The 20,841-nt window shown below is 40.4% G+C and overlaps 1 protein-coding gene across 1 annotated transcript in view; it reads left to right on the top strand.

Moving 5' to 3' along the window:
- Positions 1-20,841, top strand: part of clasp1a (cytoplasmic linker associated protein 1a) — a 69,882-nt gene that overhangs the window by 32,946 nt on the left and 16,095 nt on the right. The window contains exons 9-23 of the mRNA XM_072686136.1: positions 9,918-10,061; positions 10,448-10,524; positions 10,636-10,728; positions 10,912-11,057; positions 11,588-11,723; positions 12,013-12,083; positions 12,420-12,479; positions 12,964-13,041; positions 13,164-13,331; positions 14,606-14,652; positions 15,504-15,674; positions 17,533-17,640; positions 18,042-18,068; positions 18,770-18,925; positions 20,398-20,505. Of these exons, the coding sequence (XP_072542237.1) occupies positions 9,918-10,061; positions 10,448-10,524; positions 10,636-10,728; positions 10,912-11,057; positions 11,588-11,723; positions 12,013-12,083; positions 12,420-12,479; positions 12,964-13,041; positions 13,164-13,331; positions 14,606-14,652; positions 15,504-15,674; positions 17,533-17,640; positions 18,042-18,068; positions 18,770-18,925; positions 20,398-20,505 (1,590 nt within the window). The remainder of the gene's footprint in view (positions 1-9,917; positions 10,062-10,447; positions 10,525-10,635; positions 10,729-10,911; positions 11,058-11,587; positions 11,724-12,012; positions 12,084-12,419; positions 12,480-12,963; positions 13,042-13,163; positions 13,332-14,605; positions 14,653-15,503; positions 15,675-17,532; positions 17,641-18,041; positions 18,069-18,769; positions 18,926-20,397; positions 20,506-20,841) is intronic.

Raw genomic sequence — 20,841 nt, forward strand, 5'->3', positions numbered from 1 at the left:
AATCGTAATCATCAGGTGCCAAGAGATTCCCACCCATAATGGACTTGTGGATAGGCAGGTGGAATGGAACTGGCAAAAAATATTGCAGGAATATCAAACAATCTTTCAAAAGCTCTATTCAGGCACGAATAGAGCTATAGTCTCCCGCTTAAGAAAAAAAAAACGTGGATATCTCCACCTGGTTTAATAGCACGCGAAAAGTGGCAGAAGCATTTGATGAGCGTGCTCTCTGTATAAAAAAAAATGGCATGGTGGATTTTGACGGGACTAAAATCACCGAGATGCACCAGTAATAATTACACTACCCCACCGGACAATTCTACACAATTTGGGTTTTTTTGGAATTTGAGTGAAAATAAATTAACTTAATAATTATTCTGGATTCAACTGCTTTTAGTGCATAAACACAAATGTCCTCAGTGGAAATTTGTACAGTTTGGGCCTTTGGACCAGCTGTTAAATTTTACAAAGGTTTTGTTTACCAAAATAACGGCAGTTATCAACTTAGTTAAACCAGAAAAGCCCTTAGAAACCAGCATCTACAGTGATTAGTTAGATCTTTAAAGCTAGTGAGAATGTAATAGACGTGTCATGCAAACTGTGACGTCAAGCTTCTTCCAGCCAATAGGATAAAGGCCTGTACGAGAGTCTCCATTGCCTCGCTTCCCTTGCACTGATTATTTTAGACTCTTATAGTCCACTCCTCTTATCTCCTTGCTTTCAGTCAACATCCCCCTCCTGTGTTTTTGGACTGGTTTCTTTTGCCTTTTTTGTCTCTCTTTCTTTGTCTGTTTTGTCTGGCTTTTGTTGAGTGGAATGTTAAACAGGCTCTATTGCTGTCTATTTTTGGAGAGGCTTCATACGGATCAGGGTTATTCGTTGCAAAACTCAGTTTCAGGTGGATTCGCCCCGTGGTAGCTATATAAAGTGTTATTTATATGGCAATGAAACCTTTCCTAAAAACTAGCTGAAGGCTATTTGGATCAAACATGTTTTGTGTAGTGCTTGTTTAGAGTGAGGAGGAATGGACAAGGGGGAGGGATTAAGATTTTACTTCTTGGTGTGCTGCAGCATGACTTCAGTGACTGTCAGCTTAAAGCATGAACCCACTAACAGTATATGACTCAGCAGCAATGTGTATAAGAGGAGAAGAGACTGGTGTGGAAAAGAGGAGCTGCGCAAAGAAGAATTTACTGTTTGCGTTCTTCTTATGTAAGAGTGTCGCGTCACGTCTGAGCTTCAGAGTTCTACTGACAGCGTCAGATCAGGGCTGCTGGTCATTTGATTGCTGCTGGCTTTATTTAGCCCTTTCCTTTGAGTGGTGTTTTGCATATACAAGTGCATTCAAGGGTGTGCCGTTGGAGCTGCCAACGGATATGTTGTTTGTTGGCTTAGTAGGCCTGACCTTATGTAGTTCCTGACTTTATTAAGGATTACACACATCGGTTTCTGTAACTCAAATGACCTTTTTTATCAGTTATGTAGAATATTTGCATAATGGTTAGAAGCTAAGCGCCTCATGGACCTGGCTCATATCTCAGTCACTTTGTCACATACTCATGTTAACTATCTAAAGATGACAGGTGTACAATTAGGACTAGATTTTAGTGCTTCACATCAATGATACGGTGTGTTCTTGAATAGATGTAGAACTGTAAGCCACTTTTATTATCCTGGGATTTGGCTGAACTGCATTTGTTTATGTATAATATTAAATGTTAATGGTAAGAGGGGAGACAATATAATACTACTTTGTCTTAATCAATTGCTTTTGTCAAAATATCAGGCTCATAGTACCCTCCTTACCTTCTTACACGCCTACGCCTACACCGCCCTGTTCAGAATGGCTGGTTTGAGTGCCTGTTCCTTTAAATCATAATGAGCAGCTGCTCACCCCCTAACTTCATTTTTTTCATTACTCCCGTCCTCTGGATTCACAATGTTGTAGATTAACTTTTGAGTTCATTCTAGGGTGTCTGTGTGCACTAGCTAGCTAATGTTTACTTCACCTTGAGTTCGCATTTTTCTTTCTGTCTTTTTCCTTTGTTTTCTCTCGCTTTCTCATTCGCTAATAGAAAACCTAGACTGTTCTGAACAGTGTTTCGAAAGCCCTGTGTTCTGACTTGGCCAGCCCACAAAACACTGACATGGTTGTCTTATTTGACAGTTTGTGGCTTGGTAGGCACTGCAGATGCAGGGGGAGAGATTTTAGTTCTTGGCGTGCTACATGATTTTTAGTGACTGTTGCCCCCTGAACTATTGAAGTGTTTAAATAATGGATGGTTTTATATTTTAGCTCGTGTAACAAAATATGTTGTTAAGAACATATGGATTGTGTGGTAACCATTATCTGCTCACTTGAGCAGCATGGCCTTGGCAGGAGGAGTGAAAACAGCAGGTCCTTAACCCTCAACAGCTGCATGTGAAGGGTGCAGGTTACAGCAGAAGCCCAAAATGAATAAGTAGATGATCTGTCTTCTAACGTTTAGGCGAAGCTCCAGAGCAGATGGATGAGGCTGGGCGTCACATCATAAATTCAGTCATTACAATACAATAATAGACAATGTTTAGATTTTCTTTTTTTACATTGAAGTGTACCAATCCACAGCAGTGATGCTGGAAAGGAAGGCATCACTGTCATGATGATTGCTCTCTCGACCTATCCTACAATATATGGACATGGCCGCAATAGTTTTTGCTGTCCTCGATATTGCCCATAGAATTTACTTGCGTGTGTTTTCGCCAGTCATGTTATTCTGTTCCCTCCGAGCTCAAGTCTGTGACATGCGAGCTCCAAAGACATGCATTACATCTGTCTTGTAGGAAAAGAGTACAGTGTGTGCAATGACCAATGCATCTATAATGGCACCTCCATTTAAACAAAGTGTAATGTAATGAGGAGTGGTGTAACGTATTGCGCGCATGTTAACCATGTTAACATCAAGCATGATCACACATCTGAAGTGACCTCAAGGTTTGTCTGACTTCCCCCTATTTTGCGGATTTGAAAAAATTATCCAATTTGTGACACAAAAGCAATGATCTACTCTGGACCACGAGTTCTGTGATACATTACACTGCTAGCGACCCCCCCCCCCCCATAATAGTATGCTATTATATTATCATCAAAATGACTTATTGTTTATCACGGGGCAATTCATTAAAAAAAAAAGTCTTTTGACAGGCCTATGCTTTAAGCAAGAACAGCAGCAGTGTCTGCAAATACAGAATCTGGAGGTGTCCCAGTTTGAGTTTATTTGAGTTGATTTTTGAGAAATATTCTAATTGCTGATAAAACTTTAAGTGAAGTGAGATAGCAATTCAGTGTTTGAGCTTTATTATCAATCAGCAGTTCATTATTTTATTATTGTTTTTATAATTGTTGTTATCTCGTTGTCAGGGATTCAATGAAATGGCAGTTCTGGGTCGATGCCAGTATCTGATATTTGTCTTTGTTTTTCTCATTATCGAACCCAGCTACTTAGTGGATTAGCAGTGCACGGAAATGGACGTTTCTTTTGCAAAGAGACACAAATACAGTAATACACAGACTCGCACTATTTCATCTCTGTATATATATTTGTATATTTGTATTCTGTACTTTTTTTGCTTATATTTCTATATTTTCATTTTTATATTCTATTCTTAACTTAAATGTAACTTATTCTATTTTTATTTTCTTCATTTTTATTTTATTTTTCTTTTGCACTTTTGCACTTTACTTCATTAAGTTAAGGTTTAGTTAAGTTTAAATGTAGATTTTTATTGTATAGCTTGATGTGAGCAGACTGTCAAAAAAGCATTTCACTGCAAGTTATACTGTGTATGACTATGTATGTGACAAATAAAATTTGATTTGATTTGATGCAATTATACCAAGTATTGCTAAATAAAGTATGAATTTACATGCAGAATTTGAGGAACTGTTAGGTCTAGCAGTCTTTGAACTTTTTTTCCTACTGTACTGTCAACTTGCTAAGTACCAGGTTGATACAGATTATTTAAGGTTAGAAAGATTACATACTGTAGGGTCTGAGAGTAGTACTTCAGCTAAGCTGTCAGTAGCTATACTACACACCTCTGACCGTTTCAAAGAAGACATGCATTGACAGAGCAAACATCAGCGCATAAGAGTGTGTGTATATACTATGCTGGACTGTCTACAAATGTTAACCTGAGTTTCCACCAGAAGTTTTGGAGAGTGCTATAACCTACCCATGTGTCAGGTACTAGGACAAAGTGTGGGCCTGGGGGGCTGACTTTGTCAGTCATTCCGATTTTTCACATCATTCCTGTAAAAGAACAGCAGCTGCTAAGTTTTTGCTGAAGATCTTTAATGTTTGGCTGAATTTTCTGCTTTTGTCAGTCTCCACCCAGAAACACACCCATAACATTTCAGCAGCATGGCTCAATGTGGTGCAAAAGGCCTTGTACAGGCAGGGCTCATTTCCAAGTTTGAAAACCTGTGTTTAATACCTCAGTATTTTTCTGAGGCTTCTCTGTTAATACCAGCTCTACGGAGTCTGAATTCAGTAGAGATGTTCTTTGTTCTTTTTGTTTTGAACCTTGTGCTTGTCCCTCAGGGAGCAGTGCTGCTGTTCGTTTTTTATCATCAGCACAGTCCGGAGGACAGCAGCAGCTGACATTGTCCCGTATCACAGTGAGAACCGAGGGGGCAAACTGAGAACCGAGTGGGCAAACATCACGTTTGTTTGGTCTGTACTCTTAAGCAGCACTGGGAGACTGTTCCTAATATTGGGAAGGCACAGTTGAAGTTGTTGCCTTGGGTAAAGTTACATGTAGCCATTTCTCGCAGTGTGGCTTAAGAAGTTGGCACTTAGATCAGTTGGGATATTACTGCTGTCATGCAAAACATGTTTCACTTTTTACCACAGTTTGAATCTGGCAGTGGTGCTTTACACGTTGATCGAATTTCAAAATGAATGGACCAGTAGAAATGCTCCAAAGGGACTTTTTACATTCTATTGAGTTTGTTTTCCTTTGTAAAGCCATTTTAGTTATATAAGTTTTTTGCATAAGACACATGATATGCTTATATAAAAAGAATCAAATACTTTTATTGATCCCAGGAGGAAAATTGCAGTTGTTACAGTTGCAACTGTTCATGTAAGAATAAACATTCTATTAAATAAAATGTAAAACAAAAAGAGAAGGAAATAAAATAATTATGTACATGTGTATAAATTATAAATTGTATAAAAGGAAGGTCTGTCTTTTGGGTGCTTTTGAGGACCATGTCCGTGTCTTGTCTGACAATGATTTTAAAACAATATACAGATTGTAAAACAATATGTAATGTGAGCATGTTGCCAAGCACCTCATTACCTAGATGTTAACTGCAGTAGCTGGTGTTGGCTGGATGTTGACTGCTGTAGCAGAAGTAAATTTAAAGTGTCAAACACTTTAAATTTAGATATAGATAATATAAATTTATATAAAAATAATATAGATACTATATTATTTCTGGGCCAAACAAACTTGTCTGCACATCATCCTCTGACGAGAAACTACTTGTGTAGAAGATGACTCCTCATCAGCATCCAGCCCTGTACTGGTTAGCTGTGTAGCTCATTAACCCCTTTTATAGAGGATTCCTCCCATTGCATTTTCAGCATGAATGCCTGATGATGTCCCTCAGCTATTTTTCAATAATAAAAAAAATGTGTTCCTCTCTGTACAGCCAAATTGTTGAGCTACTAAATGGGCTTGCCTTCTGATACCAGTCCTGTGTACAGTAAAACTAGGTTTTTATGAGAAAGTCCTTTGTTTCATTAACTTCATTAAATTCTGAAGAAAAATGTTATAACAGGTTCAAGTAGAACATGATTTTGGTCATTGTGTATTCTCATACTAACATTATTTGCATATTCTGACAGCTTTTTGACAGACATCTGACCAAGTCCACAGTAAATGCTCTTTTGTACTGTGAAAAGATATATTTAAATGACTTGTATCATTAACTCACAGGATTTACACATCCATTACTTTTATCAGCATCCTGGTGGATTTAAGACCGCGCCGTTTTGAACTGAAAGCAGTGAGCTGGACAGGATCGTGTACAGACTCCACAAGGCCGGGTTAGTTTAATCTCAGTGTAAGAATCTGACTCGAAAAGCTGGTCTTTTAATTATTCAGCAAATCAGTAAACATTGCATAAATAACCCAGAGAACCCATATTCTCCTCCAGCCTAGTAGAAATGCAGGACGGATGATAGCAGAGGTTCTGAAAATCCCCCAGCAGAAATCTGTGGCTGGGGGATTATAAAAGATGACATGAAAAGAGGATTCAGAATGGAGTGAAACAAGGAATCCACAATCTGCAGTTCTGCTTACAGCTCAGAGAGCACTACACTATATAGAAAACTAAAAACCACACTCTGCACCAGAGGAATTGGATGTGGTGACGTGTAAGAAGAGTTTGAACTGTTTGCTCTTTTTAATGCATCAATCGTGGCTTTAAATGCAATTACATATCTGTTCATGCATTCATTACATCTACAAACAGCAATGAAGTAATCACCCATTCTCATGCTTAGAAAATAACCTCAGATGGACTTCATTCTTTGGTCTTCACTGGTTTCATTAGTGTCTGGTGTTGGCCAGAGGATAATGTGGATCCCCCCCATGAATTTAAAATACATTTTTGCCTGTAATTAGCAAAGGTTTGTTTGGGGAAGAAAGCGTTCTGAATTTCATGAAGAGAACACCTCTCCAACTGTTATGCAGGGAGGTTTTGCAGCCAGTGGCTTGAGGAGCATTGTACTGGTAGACAAAAGAATGGTCTTAATTAAATGCCAGTTAAATAAGTTCAGAAAACAAACGTCACACTGTCTGTTAGTAAGTAAATAAATGAAAAAGTTAAAGATGAAAGGGAGGTTGCTTCTACAGCAGGATGGCGCTCCTAAACATACATCAAAATCCACAACCCACAGAAGTAGAATTCTTTTTTTTTTTTTTTTGCAAGGAAGAATAGGAAACATCCCCTAAGCAATCATTAAAAGCCGTTCACATGCTGTGATACTTGCCAAAAAGGTTTTTTTTTGTTTGTTTTTTTACTTTAAAAAGATGGGGGGGGGGGGGGGGGGGGAAGTAATCTTGTTTAAAATATTAAAGGAATGAGTCATCCTTTAACTTTTGGAAATCCAGCCACATTTTACCAGCTTTGCTGTTTACAGGAACCAGCTGTTTGACCAGTATAAATACAATATGAATTGACTTCTGACAAGTTTACTGGGCTAGTATTCTGTAGGCTGTTTTCTTTAACGCTTCCAGTTCTGACTGGTGTTTGGTATGGGAGGCTCCGTATCTGCCATACTGCAGGATAAACCTCTTGTGGCTCTTTCCTGTTTCACGGATGTCCCTTCCTCTTGCCTTGGCCATGGAACAAAACATGCACCCTGATTGCCTAAATGCTTTGTCTTCTGTTCTCTTCAGTGTTTTGACACTGCAGCTCTTGATATAGTATATATTGCAGTAGTGTGACCAGAGTGCCTTTATTCGGTACATCTATGTAAGTCGACTTCTGGGTATGCTTCACATTTCTATCATTTCAGTTCAGTGGATTCAGGTCATCCTAATGTGCTTTAATGTTCTACCAGCAGAGGGAGGCACACCTTTCCTAAGAAGGATCCAAAGCTTTGTGATACTCCACTGTCACCACAGCTGATCTTTCTGGATGAGTGATGGATAGTTTTTGTAACTGATAGAGAGGAATCAATATCCTGCTCTGTTGCTGCTGCATGCTCAGTCATGCTGTTGAGGCTTTCATACATTTCAATACATAAACGGGGGAGGGGAGTAAGGGATTAGGGTAAAGTAATAAAAACATGTCATCTTCACAATGGACGGTGTACAGTATTAATCATTGCACATCACGTGACTCTGTGTGATACAATAAGCATTAAGAAACAGATCAAGAGGACAGGGTCGTTTGGGTTTATCCTTTGGCATTCCTGCAGAGCGTCAGAGTCAATTTTGCTTTAGTGGCTTTTTAGTAGATGAATCAACCTAACATTTGCGTCACCGACTGATCGAGTACTGCTCACACCGATTTGGTCAGGATGTTTTAATGCATTATTTTTCAAGGTGTCCCATCAAAAGAACCTTTTGATGTGGAAAATTGGATTCTTTTATTAAATTATCATGTGCATAAAACTTCTGTCTATATTGCTTCACCCTTTGTAGACTCTGGGTCGACCGCCCTGATTTTTCCAGTGTGAAAGCTAGCAATACTGGTGAATAATGAGCAAATGAAAGAAGGCATATCAAAAGAATGAGCCAGTTGTGCAAGTGTTACCCTAAAGGGCTTCAGATGAAACTCAACGGATTTGTTCAAAGGACATCTTTGTTGAGTCCTCCCTACGCCCCTCCAAAACCTTAACTGTTGATTCCGCTCAGTGAAATGAATGTATTGTGTGTTTTTAATGTTGCACTCAAAAAAATGTTTACACGTGTTAATAATATTATTATAGTGATTCTTACAACTGATGCCTGAGGGAAGTGCTAAGCTGAAATACTCGTAAACACAGCCGCATAGACCAAGGGGTGTCCAAACCTATTCGGAAAGGGTGAGTGTGCCAGCAGGTTTTCACTCCAGCAGAAGCACACATGATCGATTGCTTGAAGACTCACCAGTTGATTTAATAAGTGGTGCTGCTGGATGTTTAGTGTGAAAATCTTGCGCCACATTGGCCCTTTGTAGAGAATTTTGGACCACCCCTGGCAGAGATCAGCTAAATCGTTAGCTAAATATTATGTTTGTTTTATATAAAATGATGTGGGTTGGTGGTGGTGGTGGTGGTTGGTGTTGGTCGTGATTTGGTTGTAGTGGTTGGCTGGTTGTGATGGGTTGTTATTATACAAACAAAATTAAATTAGATTAGTCGAATGTAAATGAAAAAAATGGGCATGCTTCATATTTCTGAATGCCAGAGTCATAAAACCATGTTTCAGCTGTTCATAATTTATATATTTAGCCTCCAGAAAATTAAAGTACTTATTGCTGCAAAGGTTTCTGGGGAAACTCACCCAGGATCAATAAATAGATTTTTCCATTCTGTTCCTAGAATACCATGCTTTAGTCAGAATGTTTAAAAGTGGAGTTTGCTCACATACCTACCAGTGAATCAGCAAACTCATCACTTTCTCTGCATGCTGTTAACGTATTTGGTCAAACACAGTTTGCACCCAAATCAGTGAACATTGTAACTCCTGCTTGTGTAAATAAAAACAAGGTTAGAGAAGGGAAAGTGGGAGTCTTTGCCACTCCCCAGTAGCAATTGGAAAATGACCACAGAGCAGAGATCAGACCACAATGCAAATGAAGGTGACATCACAGCCTGTGGATGCATATTGTCCCTGTAGCTCCTTTCACCTCGTGGTCATGAGCATGCCTCAGTCCCACTGCAAGTGAGGAACTGGGATAGTTACTGACAGCTTACCTCAGGAGATCCCACTTGCGGCAATTTGTTGGGCTAAAAAAGCAGCACAACACACACACACACACACACACACACACACACACACACACACACATACAGAGAAGAGAGGACTGCGCTCATTTGTTGTCTGCAATGTCCAGAATTACAGCAGTGTCTGATCTTGACTGAAAGCATGCTGAAGAAGCTCATGTGCAAGAAGATCTGTGCCTGTAAGCTGCTGAGCTAGCTCTATTCTTTTACAATCCTCTTGTTTTGACTACCGATGGACTTTACTGCTGTTTTTTTTAGAGATCTGTGATGGTCAGCTGTGTCTGTGATCAGTTGAGCTTTCACTGACCTTCTCAGTGTTTTCATACATGGAGAGAGACTAATCTGTTCCAGAGAGAAAAGTTTAGCTTGTTTTTAAATGTAGTGTTAAACATGTTTTTATTAAACCGCTTCTCTTCGTATCTGCAGATAAGAACTTTGATGATGAGGATTCTGTGGATGGAGGCAGATCTTCCTCTTCTTCCTCCTCTAAATGCTTCTCCAGCAACAGACGGGGAGGCAGTATGGGATCTATGAGACGCCCCAGCTCAGCCTCAGGACCGCGGGCTGCAGGTAGTTACTACAGTCAAGCCTCTTGTTCAGCAGATGACTCGGTTTTAAGAACAGAGATCTGTAGATCATAGAGCGAACACAGATACCAGCTTGCTAGTTGAGCTAACTGGCTAACGAGCAAGTAAGCAGCAAACACTGAGCAGTACACTAAGAATGAGCAAGGTTTTAGAAGAAGCCCAAGGAACAGAAGTACAGATTGAAGACATCCGAATTAGAATTATGTAACATCGCTGAGTACATTTGGACTAGATTGTTTTGAGGCAGACATGAAGGTGTGATGAAATATTTTATGAAAAATGTTAGACAAGAACATTATTTTTTACTAGTAATAAGTTGGTAGAAATGTTCTACTGGATTGTTAAAATAGTATGCTAACTGTTCTACAGGCAAGGAGGGAGCCAGTGCAGGAGCTGTGGATGAGGAGGACTTCATTAAGGCTTTTGAAGATGTTCCTGTTGTACAGGTAAGATGCAAACACCTCCACAACCAAGCCAGTTTTTAAAATTCATGATCATGTAGAGCAGACTGATATTGTTCATGCACTGTGTGTTGATCACTGTTGTTTTTCTGACAGATCTATTCCAGTAGAGAACTGGAAGACGCTTTGACTAAGGTTCGTGAGGTGCTATCAGATGATAAACACGACTGGGAGCACAGAGTTGTTGCTGTAAGTGATGCTCAAGCTTCTGCACTTCCTACCATTCTATCTCTGCACATACATTTGTTTTAAAATATTAACTGAGGAGTTTCTGTCTTGCTTTAAATTGAAGCAGAAAGATTTTTTATCGCTTCATTTATTATTATTATTAAAATTATTATTATTATTATTATATTCATTTATTTGTTACAGCTCAAGAAAGTTCGATCGCTGGTCTTGGCTGGAGCTACAGAACATGAAAGTTTTCTTCAACAGCTCAGACTTTTGGAAGGTGCCTTGAAGCTCTCTGCAAAAGATTTGCGCTCTCAAGTTGTCCGAGAAGCATGCATCACCCTTGGGTATGGATCACTCCTGTGCATCACTTGCACCACCTCTAAGATATGATGTATTGCGTGTTCAGTGTGTGACATTTTATAAACTGCAGTAATATGTTAAAAGCTGTAGCTGAAGAAAAATAACCCTTCATTAATTGCAGGAAAATTGATATTTAAAAAAATCCAAGTCAACCTCCTTTCTATCCGTATTTTTTTTAGTCCATTCCTTTTAAAAGTACTACATCAAACTTGCTGAACGTCATGTGGGTTATGGTCACAGCGCATGCTCTTTAATGCAGGTCCTTAATTATTTCATCTTAATGTATTTCTAATGAGCTGAGACTGAACTGAGTGGAGCGTTGAGTAGAACTTTACTTCTAAAGAGCATCTGCATGATGGATTTGTGAACAGGCATCATGTTTTAATGTCCTCCGAATGTCTGGCAGATACATTTCTCCCTCTACCTGTAATCAGTTATTTTATATATATATATATTTTTTTAATTATATTTATTATGTATTTTTTAAATGATTTAGTTGTTTGTCTGCCCTCAGGCATCTTTCCTCAGTGTTGGGAAACAAGTTTGACCATGGCGCAGAGACCATCATGCCCACTCTGCTCAATCTTGTGCCCAACAGCGCCAAAGTCATGGCCACATCAGGCGTGGCCGTCATTCGCCTCATCTTGCGAGTGAGTGGTGGTAGAGATGTGCAGATTGTTTAGAAGTGTTCAGAAAGCACTTAATTTACTCTCCATTAAAACTCTTGTTTCCCTCTAAACTATGTATGTAAAGTGTGGCAGAGTGCAGCGTCAAAAAATTGGAAGCATTTTTGCCATTTCTATTGTTACACTACTAATGTGCATCTGAGCATTTAGTATTTAGTCATTTAGCTGATGAAGAAACTATGATGACCTTCTAACAGAATGAAATGATAGTTCCTCTAATAATTGTCTTTATTTGACTCTTTCTTATTCCCAGCATACACACTATCCTCGTCTCATCCCAATAATCACCAGTAACTGCACATCTAAATCAGTGGCTGTTCGAAGGTAAGGACCTTCACATCATTGACTAATGGATAGGTGCTGACTATAAGTCAAGTTTTGATACTTCCATCAGTACTGATGGACGCAGTACGCAGAGAAGTTTTAGAATAACTGTCGAGTGAGTTGGTCTGTATTTAATAAACAAACAAACAAAAAAAGTCTCATTCTAAATCTAATAATTCTATTATTCTTCATAGCCTTCACAACTTTTCAATATCTTTGTGCAACCACAGAATCTTGGGTGAAAACTAAATCATAAAATTACATTTATTTATTCATTCATTTATTATTGTAGTCCATTCAATTTCTAACTTTGTTTTGGTCCTTGTGCCTCTTTAGACGGTGTTATGAATTTTTAGACCTGTTGTTGCAGGAGTGGCAGACACATACACTAGAGAGGTGAGTCCAGAAAATGAGAAGCCCTGAAGGAAAACTTGACTGCTTTTTACATTTACATGGTGTGTGTGTGTGTGTGTGTGTGTGTGGGGGGGGTGGGGGGGGGGTGCTCACTTCAGCTCTACAGCTCCAGCTTTTGTGACATTTAACTTGTAGAGTGTGTGTAACTTGTCTCATCTTGGCTGAACAAGTGACTGATGATTCTTTTCGTGGGTCTTAATTGATGAGCGGCAACCATGCGTCACCATCGTTTCCATGGCAATATTCCCTGGAGCCCTATTAAAAGGAGCGCTGGGCTCCCACCCTCCTCTTTTCCTTTGGGCTGCCTTTGCTGTTCTGAAAGGTCCGATCACAGGTCCAAGAAGTTTCAAAGGACTCGAGTCTACTTGGTACTAAGGGACGCGCTGCAGGATAGAGCACAGGCACTGCAGTGAGAAGGTTGCAGCTTGTTTGGGCTGTGTTTAACCATGTTTCCGTACTTTCCCAGGCATGTTGCAGTTCTCACCGAGACCATCAAGAAAGGGATCCATGATGCAGACTCGGAGGCCAGATCCGTAGCTAGAAAGTAAGGGTGCAAATTTGAATGAATTTTACTTGCTTCAGACTTACTTTGTGTTTCTTTTGACACCTGCATTTAATTAGTCTTATTTCTGAATCTTATTGTTGATGTTTTTATGTCATTTTCAGGTGTTATTGGGGATTCCATGGCCACTTCAGCCGGGAGGCGGAGCACCTGTTTCAGGCTCTGGAGTCAACCTATCAGAAAGCCCTCCAGACTCACTTGAAGAGTTCTGACAGCATTGTGTCGCTGCCTCAGTCAGACCGTTCCTCCTCCAGCTCTCAGGAGAGCCTCAAGTGAGACCCATTCGCCAACATGCACCCAAAAACTCACCTGCTTAATATCAATTTGCATATATATGTATAGATGGGTTCACATTTCTGTCATTGCTCAGTACAAGTACGGGGCAATGGAAATACAAATAGAAGCGCTGTGCAAAAACAAAAAAACCAACCAGATGAAATGTGTAGTGACTGAATACAAGGAAAATGAATATATATCTATCTCAAATATGATGGATGGATACATGGGCCATAGTGTGTACTGGTGTAGAGTGGAGCTCAACAGCGTAATAGTGGATGAAAAGAAGCTGGTCCTGAATTGACTGATTCTGTCATGGAGGCTTTTGTATCTCCTCCAGAACAAGTTTGACTTTAGTCGTCTGCCAAAGTCTGTGAACCTCATGAATACCTACATTCATGAGTGCAAAATAAGCCACCAATGATTGAATTAGCTGTTTCTAGTAGTTCTCAGAACACATATTTTATCTGGTTGTATTGGAGAAGCATTGTAGCCGTTCAGTGACAGTGCAGTATGCAGTATGACTTGTCTGGCTTGATTGAAGGAGCTTGTGCCATAATTGACTGATGTGTTTCCTAGCGTAATGATCCCTTGCTGAATATTAGGCAATGATCTCATCGCTGGCATTCTGGCATCTGCTTGATTTGTCTGTTTAGAGAGAGTGAGATCATCGCTCTGCCTGCGTTATCACGTGCTTATGAGTGATGTTCTCACTCAGACAAAAGCACCAAACACTGTCACTATGGCTGCTGTTTATAAACACACTTGTCACCAAAGCATATATTGATGATGTGTTATGTTAGCTGCTGAGGGTTCTGAAAAAATGTTCGGCATAATCGTGAGCACATATTTTCGAAAGTAGGTGTTGACCCCAGTCATGTTGGCCCTGATTTTGAAGGATAAGATGTACTTTGCATCAATAGGCTAATTTAAATTTTGCACACAAAACAGCGACTGCTGTGTGAAAAGCTGGTTTTCTACTCTTTTGAATTCGGCTTAGTTGTGTTTCGTTTCCATAGCAGCTCTGTCTGCTTTCATCTAAACTAATCTCCTCACACTGCCGTAGAAAAAGCTCCTGGATCCTCATCTTTGTTGTCAGCTTATTTGCTCTCAATGTTTTTGCAGAGTATTTGACTTTACAAATTTGTCACTTTTTAAAGACTTAAAGACTTTTAAAGGCTCATCTGAAGGCTTTGTATACCCTTTCACATCCATTGCTGTACATAACTAATGACTAGATATTAATTGTCATTTTACTCTCTTTCTTTAGCCGGCCACTGTCTGTGAAGAGTGTCATAGGAGGAAGCATGACCAGAAGTAAGCAGTTTTCTGTACTGGCGACCAGTTTAATATATGCTACCAGTGAAATGTTTTAGAACTTCCCCAATTTATCAGCAGTTCAAGTCCAGTGAATAACAGTAAAATCCAGTAACCTCAAATGGTACGCAGGTAAGCAGGAAACTAGCAGGACTTTTGAGGAAATACATGAACAAAATCCTGATGGGGGGGGGCAATGGGAGTAATTTAAGCTTTGAAATTTACAAACTCTTTATCTGTATAAAAGCAGTGTTAAAACACTGTTACTGCACTACCACAGTACTTACACCACAACCCTGCAAATTTGGATTGCTATTGTAATGACTAGATTAATGACTAGATTGCGGTCATAAAAACACCTAGTTCTTAAATGTTAAATGTATAAGTCTTTCCTTTAGAGACATTACAAAGTAATGTAAGCTAAAGAGGTCTGGTAGAGGAAGAGACCTGCCATACTCAAACACAACAGAATCAGAAAAACAGATTATGAGATTCAACAGTAGATTGGGTTATAAGCAAATCACATAACAGGACCTTGTATAAAAGCTTAACGCTAAAACAAGTCTCAGTTTCAACTATGAAGAGGAGGCTTGGAGCTGCAGATTTGACAGGTAGTAGGAAAGCCAGTGCTAAGACGACCAAACGAGAAAAGCAGACTTGCTGGGACCTTGCAACACTGCCAAAAAATTGTGGGTGTTCTAAAACTTTTGACCAGTAGTGTACATGTCTGAGTAAATATCATCATACTGTTGCAGCCCACCAAAAAACCTTGGTTGTATCTTAGAAAATAGAAAAAATCAACTGTTTTACAAAGCACTTTTTAATGTTGCTAGTTTTTTCCCTCTGTCCAGGTAAAGTAGTAAGCTCCAGAGTCCCCTCCACACCCGGCTCCCTCCAGCGCTCCCGCAGCGACATTGACGTGAACGCTGCCGCCAGTGCCAAGTCCCGCCTGTCCACCATGCCTTCACCTTCCCCCTTCAGCTCTGCTGCAGCCCTGCCTCCAGGATCCTACGCCTCCCTGGGTAAGCTCTCCCAACCCCCTCCCACACACACAAACATCTCCGAGCACTCAGCTGTTGGATACTCTAATCCTTAATTAAGGAATTTTAATGAAATGCCCATAAAATCACTGGCTTTTATGGCCATAGCAGCCCATTAATAAAGCTGATGGCCAGCATAGATGCTATTAAGCAGTGCTCTGATGAGGAACCAATGATGAAAAGTGTCACTGATGCCTTGTGATTCTGTTAGCGATAGTTAACAGTTTGTATTCATTATTAATTAATTTTTTTATTTGCTTGATAATTCAACATCCTGGTCTTTTTGAGCTAGGACACACTTAGTTAGTTTAGCAGTGCTCAGTTTCTTTTCCTCCCTGTTAATAGCATCATACACAAACCTTAGTGTGCTTTTTCTGCCAGTCTTATGTGGCTTAATACTGCATTTATCCTGTCCTGTGATATTTTTGATCCCTTACTTGCAGTCATAACTGATTCTTGCCCTCTGCTTCCATGCAAAATCTAACTCTGGTTACAGCCCTGTCTTCCACGCTTCCTCCAACGTAACTAACTCTAATCTCTGCCTCTTATACTTCTCCTCTTCACCCCGCACACCCCTGCTTTTGTTTTTATTTTGCCCCAAAGATGGTACACCTGGTAAAATAGATGGTAAGATTTGTGTGTGTTTGTGTGTACATGTGTCTTGGTCTCAACTCAGCCCTTTGGAGGGCAATAGGCAGTGTTGTTCTTTGTGTTCCCTGTATGTTAAAGGCAATTTAACTGTGGTGACCCTACTTCTGCATGACCTGTCTGCATGATGTTCAGCCCCTTTCAAAACTAGTCTTAGTCTTAATAGAAAGCTGTAATGTAATGTAACTTTTAGAAACAAAAAGGCAGCAATTAAAAAAAAGCAGCGATTTTTATTATTTTGATTGTTTGAGTGATTGATTAATTGATTGATTTTATTGATTAAATTAGTTATTTATTTATGGCATCTGGTTGTTCTCTCCCTAACCAAAGTCTGCGCAGAAGTCTTATTTTTATTAAAGCTTTTTTTCCTATCAGATCAACTTTTATGTGGGTGTACAGACTCAATGTAGCAGTTCTCTTAGAAGCATTAATTTCCTTGTCTAACTTTCGGATACGCCCGCCAATAAATGCCAGAATGTCAGAAGCCCTGTTCCACTGTTCCAGCCCGTTGGCTGGGAGGCAGGAGGGATACTTGTACTCTTATTGGACATAGTATACGGTGCGTTAAAATGATACCATCTGGTTTATCAAAACCCTCTCCTCGCTTCACTCTCTCCGTTTTCCTTTTTATTGAATTCATTAAGCTATGTTGTTCACAGACGGAGCAAGAACACCATTAATGGGCGCTGAATAATCTCTGAGAAGAGATTTCTTACCTTATGTCCTCACCTTGTGTTTCTACAGAGTTCCAGGTTTTGCATACTCTGCCTTTTATTTTGGTGGGACAACAGCGTAATGTGTTGACTGAGTTCATTACATTGGCATACTTCAAAGGGAGACTGGTATACATAGAGTACAGGCATCCCGTCAGTCTGCCCGCCGTTGGGCTAGTGTAGTGGAGTAGGGCTTCTGAGGCACATGTGGGAGGGCATATCCCATTATGATCACACCTCACTCATGCTGTCGGAGTTAACAGTAACCGTCAGTTTTTTTCCCAAGCATGTCCAACACACTCCTTGTATGGTTTCAACCCAGATATTTTTTTTTATTTTAACAGTTCCTTTCCCTGTCTTAATGTCTGTCTCTTCTCATTCATAAAGGCCCGTTTCTCCTTTTATCTGCCCTCCCAGCTCTTGCACCATGTCTCTGAATACCTCTAACCCTGTGTTCTTTCTGCGTGTGTTCTCTACAGGCCGTGTACGCACAAGAAGACAGAGCTCCGGCAGTGCCGTTGGTGCTAACAATACAGTAACGGACAGCCGAGGCCGAAGCAGAGCTAAAGTGGTGTCTCAGTCCCAACGTAAGTGCTCATAATCTCATCTCCTCTCACACATCCTCCAGGCAGCTCCAGCAGATGGCGTCACTTATCCACAGCCCGCATCCCAAATCTGTGGAAGCACCATTTTCATTTCCAGTAAAGCATACTCCCGCAGTATGGCACCTCCTCCTTGTGCTCATACATCTTGCGTCTCTGTTGGCTGTTTTCAGTGTTTCCGTAACACAGATTGGCATCCTGCTGCAAGTAGTTTACCATGCAGTACTGTAATGTCTTTTAAGAGGCCGAGTTGATTTGACCAATGCACGACTGAATAGAACATCTGTAACCTCTTGCCTGGTGCATCCTTGGTAGTCATGTCACACTGAGCGTCTTTTGTAACTGGCAACTTTTCACCTGTCCTATGGCTTGCCTCCATACACAAGGATCCAGATCAGCTAACCCCACTGGTGGTAAGCCCCCCCCACGTTCATCTGAACAATGCTACTCCATTGTCACCTGACCCAAACATCACCCTGCATGATGTTACCCTACAGTTGTCTCATCAAACCGTAGAGCATGTTTAAATTGGATCTGTTCTTTTTTTTCTCCACCTCCTTTTGAATGTAGAACGTGTTGATGTTACGATTATTCTCATAATGATTAGTATGATTAGTGATGATTTTTTTTTCTCATTTTTTGTCTGGTATTTGTATGTGTTTGTTGTCTATTTTTCATTTTTCTTAAGTCTTTCGTACAGCAGAAGTAGATCCTGGATCAAAATAGACCTTATGTATTTTATTTGTCTGCATTCCATCAAAGCTGAAATCTCTCTCTCTTGGGCATACTCTCAAGTCAACGTCCACATTTAAAAAAATCAATAAATATGTTTTATTTTTGTATTGTCACTTTGACGTATAGAACTTAATATTGTGATGACAATCTGGAGTGTGGAACTTTGGCCACACAGCTTTAGAGCTGTCTTAATGTACTCTGTATTAAAAAGCCTCGAGATAAGTAGCCAGGATGTTTAAAAAGCTGCTACAGTGAATTCAGCTTTGATTGAGTAGAATTTATATCTTTACTCAGCACTTTCAGTTGCCGTTGCTTCAGAAACTGAGGTGTTTGATGTGCCACTAATGCTCACTGTTCTTTCTGGCCTTGTTCTTGGCAGCTGGCAGTCGTTCCAGCTCCCCTGGCAAGCTCCTGGCTCACACGTATGGCAGAGTCCCCCGGACCACTGCCACAGCTACACCCACTGACAAGCGCGCAAGGGTACCAAGAAGCCAGGGCTGCAGCAGAGAGACCAGCCCTAGTAGGCTGGGTCTTGGTAAGAACATGCACCATCTTAAGGTTGAGAGACCTTAACTTTGAAGCCTAACATCCATTAACCTAGTATTTGTGGATTTGTTTACTTTAAGTTACTTTTTTAGTATGTAAAATTAAGAAGGCCCAAAATCAATACTTGGGGAACCTCTAAGGGCATTTTCACACTTATCGTTTTTTTTTTGTTTGTTAATTTTTTGTTATTTTGTTGTTGTTTTTATGTTTGTTTGTTTTTTGGTACCCTGGTTCATTTACCATGAGAGTTTGCTTTCTACCTCTGGCGTGATCTAGAGTTCCGATTCCTTGTCCTCCTGGAAGCGGTGGTCTGGTGTTGGTATTAAGTGACCGTTGATGCACTCTGCAGGGGTATTGTACTGTACTGTATTGTGAAAAGCGCACAGTGTGAAAGCACTCTGTTGCCTTTTAAATGTTGGTAATCTACCAAGGGAACATAGCTGCATTGCCTAGTGGCAATTTTCTGAACAAAATTCTTCTTCAATAAATTCTGGGATATACGGCACAAGTGTGAAAATGCCCTATTATAATAAATATTATGTTTATAAAAAAGATATTGTAAATTGGTGATGATTGTTCCTAGACAAAAGCTAACATTTGTTAGGGAAGTTCAGAGTCTACCTTACCATAACGGTGATTTTGAAGGATTGTACTATGTAAGTGGCAGTCTGCTCTGAACTGTTTGTAGCATTTGTAGCATCATCTCTTACTCCTCCTTAGAAATCCCATCAATCCCATGGGTTACATTTCTAAGGAATAATGGCTCAGTATTTGGGTCAGTGTTGAGGATGCTGATGCCATTATTTTCTTTCTGACTCAGTGGCTCCTCACTGCTGTCTTGTTCATGTAATTGATGTACTTGTTACAGAGAACTGGTAAGAATGTCTAACCAGCTTCTTCCATTTGTGCTTCTTCTCATCAGCTTTGTCACTCTGCATTGAGATCATTTTGTCTGCCAGTCCTTTGTTGAGAGATTTCATGTCTGTACACCTGGGAAAGCTGCCTCTTTAAAAAAAAAATCCAATCAGTAAATATTTCTATCAGTAGGCTTTGAAAATATTTATATAGCTATTGATTTAAATGTTTCTTTTGAAATTGATCAGAAACTAGATGTGCTTGAGTTCTTGTCCCAAATTTACTGTTGTCTCGACTTTATATTTGGCACATTGTGTGTTTTTGTTGGTTCATGTTTAAATGTTGCAAGTTGTACTGTCAGAGGCTTTCTAAACTGTCTCCACCAACTAATTCTATCAAAACGGTCAGCTTTTGCTTTCAGTGTCTAACCCTTTTTGAAATGGAGAGACATCAGCACCTCCTAGTGCAGCCCTTGTCTCCCCAGCATCCGTCCTTTGTCCTGGTTTTGGCCCCGCTGCGGCCTCACTAACGCCCTAACGTGTGTTCTAACAGCCAGGCTGTGTGGTAAAGCTCTTCTTCCTGCTGCTTCTCCTTACCGCACGCTAGCCCGGAGCAGCCGCATCCCCCGCCCCAGCATGAGTCAGGGGTGCAGCCGTGACACCAGTCGCGAGAGCAGCCGTGATACCAGCCCCGCTCGGGGCTTCACTCCTTTGGGTGAGTAAACCATGCAGGTGACTGATGGACTGAGTTCACCATCAGCAGACCACCCTGCCCTCTACTCTACAACCCCTACACTAGTCCCGAATCCCCCTGAGTGAATAAGTACCCTTCTGGCCCTTCTCCCATGTGGTTCCTCCACTGTACCAATCAAACAGTCCCATCCCAAAGCCCCCCCACCCTCCTCCCCCTGTGATCTTTACTCCTGTCTCTTGCTTGCCTGTTTTGCATGCACTGATGTTCTCAAGGTTCTACAGTGATCACTACTACTATGCATTTCCAGATGACCATTTTCTTTTGAATTGTTTTGTTTTCCTCCCCCAATACAACCTG

The sequence above is a fragment of the Salminus brasiliensis genome, chromosome 8 (genome assembly GCF_030463535.1).
Source record: "Salminus brasiliensis chromosome 8, fSalBra1.hap2, whole genome shotgun sequence".
NCBI classification, from domain to species: Eukaryota; Metazoa; Chordata; class Actinopteri; order Characiformes; family Bryconidae; genus Salminus; species Salminus brasiliensis.